The 11454-nt window shown below is 39.7% G+C and overlaps 2 protein-coding genes across 2 annotated transcripts; both read right to left on the reverse strand.

The window, feature by feature from the left end:
* Nucleotides 1-5142: 5142 nt before the first annotated feature.
* LOC118756189 lies at nucleotides 5143-7806 on the reverse strand. The gene has a single exon (XM_036490988.1). The coding sequence runs from the start codon at nucleotides 7804-7806 to the stop codon at nucleotides 5143-5145; it is 2664 nt and encodes an 887-aa protein (XP_036346881.1).
* Nucleotides 7807-8241: 435 nt separating this feature from the next.
* On the reverse strand, nucleotides 8242-10440 carry LOC118756265. The gene has a single exon (XM_036491056.1). The coding sequence runs from the start codon at nucleotides 10438-10440 to the stop codon at nucleotides 8242-8244; it is 2199 nt and encodes a 732-aa protein (XP_036346949.1).
* Between the last annotated feature and the right edge of the window lie 1014 nt (nucleotides 10441-11454).

Genomic DNA, 11454 nt, shown 5'->3' on the forward strand with positions numbered 1-11454 from the left:
AGGTGAGAGCAAAGGCGACACCCCTACTACGGTCTTTCGCGTCATCTATCATTCCTACATTCTTACCCTCGGTCGGCACCGTTTTTGGGCGGAGTGCCCTAATGGAGACTTTTCCCCTTTGCGGCGCTCCACCGACAAACAACTATTTCGCTCAACTTGAGCTCATTCTGCTATTTATTTAGGTATGTACATACATATGTACACTTGAGTGTCGGCAGACTTCACTCCTATCGGCTGGAGTGAAAGGAAATAGGTAAATAGAACAAAGGGGAAACAAATGTTTATTTTGTTGCGGCCAGTACGCGACAATACAAACAACCGTTATGTGAACAAAATTATAATACCCGATGCTGCTAAACAAAAATGGTCATTCATAATTAAAACTGATTCCGAAACAAGCATTCTACCGGAAAAGTGCCGCTATACTAAAACAGCTAAGCGAATAGGCAGCTAAACTGAATGTGCCGTAGTAGACTAATTTTAATTTAAAAATTCTATCGTTACCTTAATCCACCTAACATTAATAATGGAACAAGATTTGTAGTACAGAAAATGATTACCAATATATAGCTAAAAGTATGGCTCATAAGGATGCCTAATTAAAACAGAAGGAAAGTAGTTTGTCTCTTTTAATTTATGCTGGACTGAATATTTGTATTGCTGTTTTATATTTTGATTTGTTTACCCCGATCGTCGTCGGGTGTTTTGCTAGTTTAAAATATGGCAATGCAGTATTTAAATAAACGGCATTCAGCAATGAACGTTCAATACTACACACAATTTTATAATGGCTTCCAGTTTAGTATGGGTTCACTGCTCAAAAATTGATTAATAAGTCGATGAATATGTACGATTTCTTTATTATTTAATTTTAATGTTTAATTTTTAATTTCAGTTCCAAATCGTCTGCAATTAATTGATAAAATATAAATTTTGTATTATCTATATATATAATACGCGAATGGATTTTTTGTCCAGCACAAAAGATCTGCACCGTTCGCTCGATTTTCAAAAGGGGTGTCAAATTAAAGCGCTTGGCCTGTGAATGTGCAAACTGCTTAAAAATAATTTTCCTTCCTTTCCTTTTGTAATTCCCTTTGTAAATTTTCAAAACGTCAATTTAAGTCATAAAGCCAATGATCAGAGGGTATTACTCGACTTCAAGAATCGAAAGTCGGTTATGAAGTCAAGATTCGATTCTGCGCGCGCCTTTTCCATCCCTAGTTCAGGTAAAAATAAGCGGAAATGTTTACTTTTTATTTTAGGCTGCGTTTCACCAAACTCATTTATGTAAAATTTAATTTTTTATTTAATTTTCAACTAAATATTTTTCGGCTTCAATAAGCTATTTAGTTAAGTGAGTAAAAATATGGCAGCACCGTGCTAAAAGTTGCAGCAAAAGCAGGGCTGGTATACAAGTAAACTGCTGATACACAATATCGTGGTGTGTTTATATTGATCAGCTGATTAAACATGTACCATCTCCGATTGTGGTTATTCTGATTTAGTTTTTATTTAAGTGAAGGGCAAGGTCACTTAAATCCAAATTAAAAACCAGTAAGAAAGTCTAAGTTCGGTACCCGGCGCAAGTACGAAATATATGTCTTTCACCTTTCCGAAAGCTACCGCTACATGGTAAGCCGGGTGTATCAATTTTGAGTAAATTAGCGTCCTTAAATTTCGAAATATTGAAGTTTAAAGCCTTTCTGAAATTTACCGTTATATGAAAAGCGGCCGTAATATTAGTTTGATTTCAATAATTTTCAACCTTTCGCTTTTATGTGGCAAGCAGAATAACCGTACCGAGTTTGGTACAAATTGATAGAACGGCTACCGAGATACATATATGTGATCATAAGTGGGCGGTCCCACGTCCATTTTCCAAAATTGTATCATAAACGTATATCTTGGTAAAGAATTGTTGCAACCATCAATTAAAATATATTATCTTTAATATTGACTGATTTATCGAAGATTTCGTATTTCTCTAAATTACCGTTATATGGGATGTGGGCGTGGTTATTGTCCGGTTTTTTAAATTTTCAGCGATTTGGTATGTTGTACTAAGGCTAACAACTGTGCCAAGTTTGGAAGAAATTGGTGCAGCACTTACCAAGTTATACACATGTAACCATAAGTGAGCGTGGCTACGTCCATTTTCCAAAAATTTATAATATTCTTATTTTTCGTCTGAAAATTTTTGTACATATCAATTTTGAGTGAATTATCTTCAGTAGTTACTAAAATATCGCAGTTTTCGTATTTCTTGAAATTATCGTTATATGGGAAGTGGGCGTGGTTATTGTCCGATTTTTTAAATTTTTCGGCCATTTAGTATGCTGTATCAAGGCCAACAACTGTGCCAAGTTTGGAAGAAATTAGTGCAGCGGTTACCAAGGTATACACATGTGACCATAAGTGGGCGTGTCTACGCCCATTTTCCAAAAATTTATATATATTCTTATTTTTCATCTAAAATTTATTGTAAATATCAATTTTGAGAGTATAATCTTCAGTAGTTACTAAAATATCGCAGTTTTCGTATTTCTGAAAATCACCGTTATATTGGAAGTGGGCGTGGTTATAGTCCGATTTCACCCATTTTCAATACCAACCTACGTTATATAAATGGAAACCTACATATCAAATTTCGTTGAGATATTCCATTTTTTGTTCGAGTTATCGTGTTCACGGAGGGACGGACAGACGGACGGAGCATTTATGTATACCTTTGTCTATATCTATCTCGATTCGTTTTGGCTGTTACAATCAACCGTTATGTGAACAAAGTTAATATACCCTTGTGCACAAGTGCGCTCGGGTATAACAAATTAAAATTTATTGGTAAAACCATAAATTCGAAAATTAAAATAATTTTCACTCAAATGAATCTGGAGATACGCAGCCTTGGTGATTGAAAATAAAATTAAATGCTCCGTGATTATCGGAATTCTTGAAAACTTTACAAGATTTTCTTTGACATTTTTGATAATTTTTTCGGAACTCTTCGTATTTCACTTTTCGTACCTGTTTTAATAGGAACTTTGAGGCGTTTTTTTATTTTATCAGTGTTTTTGGGATACTTATCGTGCCACTTTTCTGGGCCATTCGAGATACATATTCCCGGATTTCGGTATTTTCGGAACTAGGGATTTATTTTGTATCCAATATATAATGAAGCCACGAATACAAGGTAAGAATACAAGTAAAGCAGGGATCACACGATTTGTACATTTGTACAGCTTTTTACATTTTGACAGTCACAGTGTGGTGTTATCTACATATTTTTACCGAGAATGACTTCAGCCATTAAACAAATTTCCAAACAACCCCACTCTGTAACCGTCAAAATGTACCTACAAATATGTGAGAATCGTGTGATCCCTGTTTAACTCGTACGCAGTATTTAATAGTAATAATTTTTTGGCCTTTTACATGTTTGATAAGTGTTTGGCCTTAGTGTTGTACTTAGTATTTAATTAATACAATTTTGACCTTATCTGTGTATTATATTTGTAGCCTTCGCGCTATGTATTGGCATTTTAATTTTGGCACCGCCAAAAATTTTTAACTGCTGTATGCTTTTACAAATTAAAATAAATTGTTTTAGCTTCTGCAATTGCTAAAAGGAGAGAACTGCCAACAATAAACAGAATGTGCTATCTATGGCTTTAATTAACTTCTTTCATTTCAGAGGCACATAGTTGGCAGCTGTCATCGTGTAAAACCTGTTCAGCGATATTACACCTTTTATTGGGAATTGTGTGAAATCAAGGAATTCAAATAGTTGGAATCATAACTTTACACTTTTAGTTTGGGGTACCTCACGTTTAACTCTATGATGTCGCCATTTGCAATGAAGTAATAAAGCGGCAATGACAAGCTGAAGAAGCGCACAAATACTTCCAATTAAATGTGGCGCAAAGGAGAGACTGAAAATATTTTTGTAGTTATTAATTTGCAACAGCAATAAGAATGGTTAGAATATTGGAAAATACGAAAATAGGAAGTAAAAATCATGCTAAAAAGCAAATGAAGGAAAGCTTTTCGTATTTTTCCTCGTTTTTCTGCAAATACTCGTATATGCATATTTACGTAGCCACTGAGCCGCGGCGAAACTGAAGTGAAAGCAGCGCAGCAAAATAAGTTGGTATTTGAAATTTTAAGCTGACTTTGCACAATTTTGCCATTCGCTGGAGTAAGCTATTGGTCTGATTATGCACACTTCGCACAGCTTCGCATAAACTTCAAACTGTAATTTCGTATGTACTTTGCACGTATTTTGTTTGTACTCCATTACCCAGAAATTAGCAGAACATTTAACAACTTAGCAATCTATTGAGTTTAGATTTTGCTTCACATTTTCTTAAGTTGCATCTTTATTGCACTGGTACAAATGGTTGTGCGAAGTTATGCGAAGTATGCATAATCAGACCTTAAGGCTAAGTAGAATTCTATGGCGAATCATTAGGGCTATTCGCGATTCGGTGCATAATAGCTGACAAATTTATGCAATTGTAGAAATATGCCATGGATTGTGAGCGACCTTAATGTCATGGTAAAACTTTTTTAATCAGCTGATAGAAATGTCAACCAGAGTTGCAATGCATAGCATTTTTATGCTATGGATTTTCGGTATTGTAAATTTGTCAAGCCATGACAAATGCGTGTATTTTGTTTGTGTATTGCAAATAATTTGCAATACAAATTTGCAATGCAATGATGCTAGGCCATTTATCAGCACGAAGGCTTTCATAGTACTTGAGGTTCGTAAATGTTGAACCGAAATTGAAACACAATGTTTAAACTATTTAATGACTATATTTATGTTATACGTAAAAAAAAATGATTTGATACATTAAATACAGATCCGTTTCACTCAGTTAGGTAAGCGCGACTGACTGGTGTTTTCTAAAGTTTCACGCCATGGACCCGACCGCCAGCTGACGGAGATGTGCATCGAGAGCGATAGTGACTGCGACAGTGTTGCGCTTTGTGTCGGTGGAAAACGGAACATGCCGCCCGCCAATGCTGGGTACAGCATGAAGCATCACATAGTTCTGTAGTGCCGTTGATCATCGTCGTGGTGTATTGATTTTTCTGGACTTCAAAGAAACAGAGGGCGAGAAATTGCAAATGCAGTTATGCTGAAATTGGAAGTCGACATAATTTTGATATCGAACGCTTCAATTTGCCCTGCTTGGTTTTAAGTGTAACTACGCGAACTAAGGCGTCAGCGCCAGGATGTAGTTCTACGACACGTCCAAGGATCCAATGCGTCGGCGGAACCCTATCGTCTTTAACAATGACTAAATCGTCAACCTTTAAATTGTCGGCCTCCTTACACCATTTTGGTCGTTTTTGAAGATTAGCTAACCAGTCATGAGACCATTGCTTCCAAAACTGATGTACCATTTTCTGCTGCGTCAAAAACTGTTCTCGAAAAGATGTAGCTTGAGGTCGACATTCTGTAGGTGCAAGCATAGAGTCCCCAATTAAGAAATGTGCTGGAGTTAAACTATCCAAGTCATCTGGATCCGCCGTGAGTGGGCAAAGTGGTCGTGAGTTTAAACACGATTCGTTCCTAACAAGCACAGTGGAGAGTTCTTCGTAGGTTAAGCGTGTGTTCACGGCTACTCGTTTAAGATGGTGCTTAACCGATTTAACGTTTGCCTCCCACAGGCCTCCAAAGTTCGGCGAGTGGGGCGGATTGAAGTGCCACTGTATGCTTTGAGTGGCAAGCTTAGGGGCGATCACGGTTTCGACGTCGGACATCAATCGCGAGTATGCAACCTTAAGCGCATTGTCTGCACCTACAAAATTCGTACCATTATCGCTATATAAGTGACGACACAGACCACGACGTCCTGTAAATCGATCCAACGCCCACATGAAATGTTCTGCTGTGAGTCCCGTGACTGCTTCCAAGTGGATAGCTTTGGTTGCAACACAGATGAATATTGCAATGTATCCCTTGTAGAAACTTGTGCCACGCAACCGCGCGGCCTTTAGTTCAATTGCGCCTGTGTAGTCAACGCCAGTTGCTTCAAACGGGCGACCCGGTGGGTTGACTCGATGCAGAGGTAAATCTCCCATGATTTGAGCGCTTGTTGTCGGTTGGGTGCGGAAACAGCGAACGCATTTTTGTATGATGCGACGTACTGCTTGCCTTCCGTTTATTATCCAAAATTGATATCGGGTATGAGCTAAGGTAAGCTGCGCTCCACCATGCAGGGTTGTGTGGTGGGAGTGTTTGATTACTAGCTCTGTGATGAAATGGCCATTCGGTAGAATGATAGGACACCGTCGATTGAACGGTAGTTTTGAATGGCGAAGACGCCCGCGGATGCGCAAGATGTCATCTTGCATGATTGGTGATAAGTTAGACAACTTGCTTTTATGTGGCACGGACTTTGATGCGCGAATTTCTTTTATTTCAGCAGCGAAAGTTTCAAGTTGAACAATGCGAACGATGCAGTGCATGCCCCTTTGTATTTCTTCTGTTGATAGGAAACCAGTTAACCTTTGCGATTTGCCACGTGCGTTGTTGCAAAAGCGTAGCAAATAAGCGGTTACACGGAGTAGTTTAGTGTAGGAGGAAAATCGATTGATCAGTGAATCATATGCTGAGGTTAAGTTAACTGTAATCTTGCAGGGCTTTGCTTCTGTCATAACTGCGTCGATATCGCAATCTCCAATCTTTCTTGAAGGCCATTCGGTCAGAGAATGAGCTAGCCAATTTGGGCCATGCCACCACAACTTAAATTTCGCAAGTTCTGCAGGCAACAGCCCTCGTGTGGCGCAATCTGCAGGGTTTTCCCGAGTACTCACGTGACTCCATTGGCTTGGAGTGGAGTGTTCCAAAATGTATGCTACCCTATTGGACACGAAGGTTTTCCATCTATTCACATCGCCGCTTATCCAGTGTAAGACGATCGTTGCATCAGTCCAGTAGAAACTGGATATTGTTTCAGCGGTCCAGCGTTGATTCGCCACTACCCATTTCATAAGCTTGATGGCCAGTACTGCACCACATAATTCAGTGCGAGGTATTGTCAATGGTTTCGTGGGCGATATTTTGGATTTGGCGGTGATAAGCGCGGTGTGTGACATGCCATCTGGTTGCTCAACTCGAATGTACACTGCTACTGCGTATGCTTCTGATGAGCCGTCGCAAAAGGCATGTAACTGTACGCTGTTGGTTCTTGGATTAAATCGGAGCCAACGTGGGATGACGATGTCATCGATATCGAACATGGTGTTACAAAATTCTTGCCATCGTTGTGCTGTTGACTCAGGAACTGGGTCATCCCAATCTAAAGGTGCCAATGAACCATTTTCGTTAAGGTGTTTTGCCATAGTTACCTGCTTCAGAATGATCTTTGCGGATATTATTATGGGTGCGATTAATCCCAGCGGATCGAACAACCGCGCAATGTTGGATAAAATAATTCGTTTGGTTGAACCTGTGTGAACGAAAGAGGGAATTTTATACTTGAGGAAGTCCTGGTTAGGAAGCCAATACATCCCAAGCGTTTTGACTGCGTCGCCGGTGCCCCAATTCAAAGGTGTTAGTTTACATTGATGCTCCAGAGGAATTGTTGTTAGCAACAGTGCGTGGTTACTAGACCATTTTCGCAGTTCCATACAAGCGGATTTTAGAGCTTCGGTGACATGCAGTCGTTTTTGCTCAGCTCTTTCAAAGGTGTGATCTCCAGAAAGTATGTCGTCAACATACATTTCATGCTTAAGGACGTTTTCTGCAGCAGGATACCTGAGACGTTCATCTTCGGCAATTTGGTGCATAATTCTGATGGCGGTGTATGGTGCTGAAGCTGTACCAAAAGTAACCGTGGTGAGCCGATATTCACTGATGAGCCCATCCGCCGCCCGCCATAAAATCCGCTGGTATTCCGAGTCTTCTGGATGAACGTCAATACATCGGTACATCCTTTGTATGTCCGCTGTGAAAGCATACCGATATTGGCGCCAATTTAATATAACCGCTGACATGTCGTTTTGTAAGGTGGGACCAACACATAATATATCATTAAGGGATCTTCCATTGCTGGTATTCGCCGAGGCATCAAAAACTATACGCAGTTTGGTTGAGAGACTCTCTTCTTTGTAGACTGCGTGATGTGGCAATACACAAGAAGAACAGTGATGTTGCGAGTCACTTACCGTAGTAGATTGCCTCTCGCTAGTTGTTGCAGGTGCGAGTTGGTTAAGTGAGAAATATTATTTTATACCATCACTGTAACGTTGCCAAGCCTCGGGAGTTTTGGTTAAACGGCGTTCTAGTTGGAGATAGTGGTTTAGTGCTATTTGGTGCGATTTACCTAAGGTCATCGAGGGGTCGAAAATTGTTTTTAATGGCAGTCGAACCATGTATCTGCCCGTTGGTTGTCTTTTGTGCGTTTGCTGAAAAAATGTTTCACACCAAACGTCCTCAGCTGTGTTTAGTCGGCGTTCCGGAACAGATTCAGCCTCGCAGAATTGCTTTAACAGTGATTCAGTGTCCAAAACTGCTTGATGGCATACGACATGAGTTGCTTCACGTGGGGGCTGTGTCCTGCCGGACAAGATCCAGCCTAGTTGAGTGTTTTGAGCAATTGGTTCGTTTGGCGCTCCCACCTTTATGCCTGGCAATATGATTTGTGCCATTAGGTCAACGCCTATTATCAAATCTACCCGCTTTGGCCGGTAGTACTGGGGGTCTGCCAACGACAGCCCTTCGATATGTTTCCACCGTGTGACAGAAATGTTGTGACTTGGCAAAAAAGATGTCAAAGAATTTAAAACATATGCTGTTTCGACATCTATACGAAATTCTGGATTGGAACTGGTAAGCAGAACGAAGTTGACAATATGCTTGCACCGATTTGTATTACCTTGGCCGACACCAGCAATGGAGGTGCGTGTAGAGTGACGTTTTAGATGTAGAGATTGTACAACATGTTCGGAGACTATCGTAGCTTCGGAACCCTGGTCTATGAGAGCGTTGAGGGTAGCTTGCAGACCGTTATCAGGATTGAAGATAATCACTCGTGCCGTTGCTAGCAAAATGCTTCGTTGTGATGCATTTGAATAGGTTGCTGAAAGACATTGTAGATTAGAATTATCATGTTTAGTTTGTTGTCTTACGCAATTGCTGTTCAGATTGAGTGCTGGTTCGATTGCCAGTGATGAGGTGTTTTGTAGTGTAGCATTTTGTATTGGACGGGTCTGTGGTTGGGACGGATAATGCAGCAATGTGTGGTGTCGTTGTCCACATTGTTGGCATCCTTTTGTACTAGTACACCGCATTAATATATGAGCTTTGCTCAGGCAATTGAGACAAAGTCTGGCTATGGTTACAACTTCCTTGCGTTGGTGGCAGTCCATTGCCAAAAATGCTGGGCACTGTCGAAGAATATGACTACCACCACAGTGACAGCAGCGCGCGCTAGGGGGACCTGTCTGTGCATGTACATTGTGAACGTTGAGTCGTTTGGATGTACCTGGGTGAATCGATGTAACCTTGTTGCTGAATATGTTACGGTTCTCTATAGCGTCGATGGTCACTAGTCGATCATTCAAAAATTGTTCGAAGTCGGCAAACGAGGGCACTTCTGTTTTGCAGCCTCGGTGGTGCTCCCAGGCGTTGTAGGTTTCTTTAGGTAGTTTTGAAGCCAAGTAGTGTGCGAGCCAGTGATCACACTGTTGAACTGGAACATTGACGCGTTTGAAGGCAGCGATACAAACATTGACTGTACTGAGCATCAGTCGTATCTCATCGCCCTTTTCCTTATGCATAGTAGAAATATTATAAAGTGCATTCATGTGGTGCGAAAATACCGTGCGAGGGTTATTGTAGCGTGTTACCAATGTAGTCCATGCGACATTGTAGTTGGCCGCAGTTAATTGCATTTGGCGAATATCGTTATCGCGACTCTCAGGCAACGATTCTTTAAGAAAATGGAATTTTTGAATCTCATTTAGCTGCGCGTTATCGTGGATTAGTCGAGTGAATGCGTCATAGAAACCCGGCCAGTCGATGCATTGGCCAGAAAACGAAGGAACTGGAATTTGCGGCATTTGAACTTGTCCCTTTGCAGCGAGAGCAGACGCATCTATAGGTGTCGTTGATACGCCGGTGGTCTTTGGGTGAGTTTGTTCGAAGGCTTCGGCTATGGCACAGTAAACATCCATATAACGCTCCTCAAACTCTGATGTCACATTATTGGTGTAATATGACGACTCCGAATAACCTTCTGCACAGATTATGATCTTATGAGTCTCAGCAAACTCCTTTGAGATCGAATCGATCTGTTGTAAACGTTTTTGAAAATAAATTGACGTTTTACGGGATTGCGCGTCCTTTCTAAAGTTTTGAAGAACTCGTTTCAATGTCTCGTGGCGGTCGCACTGCAATTTTACTAAGTCATCGAATGACATTTTGCTTATTTCTGGTGCCATGACCGCTTCGACAATTTTTTTCTTTCTTCTCGCAAATTCTAACTGTGTTGCAGTCTCCGCTAATCCTTCTTTTCGTCAATTTCGTTGAGCCGGCTTGTTTACTTGCTAGTTTAGCGCTGCAAATATCTAACGGACCCTTATGTACATGTACTGTCGAGTTGGGTGTACGTACATATGTACGCAAGCTTATGTACACTATTGGCGATGCACATATGTGTACTGAAAAATTATGCGATCAGATTAATTCAACAACTATGTAACTTGTGTATATGTCTGCTATGTAATTTCAATTTGGGGTTTATAAAATTGTTCCCCTCATGGGCCACCATGTATAATTGTGACGCCTTCTCGTTATCAGCACGAAGGCTGTCATAGTACTTGAGGTTCGTAAATGTTGAACCGAAATTGAAACACAATGTTTAAACTATTTAATGACTATATTTATGTTATACGTAAAAAAAAATGATTTGATACATTAAATACAGATCCGTTTCACTCAGTTAGGTAAGCGCGCAGGGTTGCCACTGACGAAAAAAAATGTTTACCATCCACTTGAAAAAAATCTACCAAACCTGGGAAATATCTACCAATAACTTTTTTATAATTATTTTAATAAAAACTATAGTTTTGTTATTTTTTTATTTATTTTAATTAAAACTATAAATTTTTTTATATTTTTTTTTAGTTTTTTCAATAAGAATTAAAACTGCTTTTAAGAACTTTTTATTTAACTAGTTATACGGTATTTGAGTCATATTATTGGCATATTCTCAATTTCCTTCAACCAGAAGCGGAAGTGATGAAACTAAAGGCAACAATGAAACTTCGCGTTTTGAAAAACTTCAAGTCGAGTTATTATAGACAAATACAGTGACTCAAAAAAGTGATATTTTTTAATATTCGCAATATTTTTCGAGTAAAATTTTTTTATTCCTTTAACTAAATTCAAAAAATCGAGGATTCAAACTGTACACAACATATAGTAAAATTCCA

The sequence above is a fragment of the Rhagoletis pomonella genome, unplaced genomic scaffold (genome assembly GCF_013731165.1).
Source record: "Rhagoletis pomonella isolate Grant_MI unplaced genomic scaffold, Rhpom_1.0 Rhpom_scaffold_00001, whole genome shotgun sequence".
Taxonomy (NCBI): Eukaryota; Metazoa; Arthropoda; class Insecta; order Diptera; family Tephritidae; genus Rhagoletis; species Rhagoletis pomonella.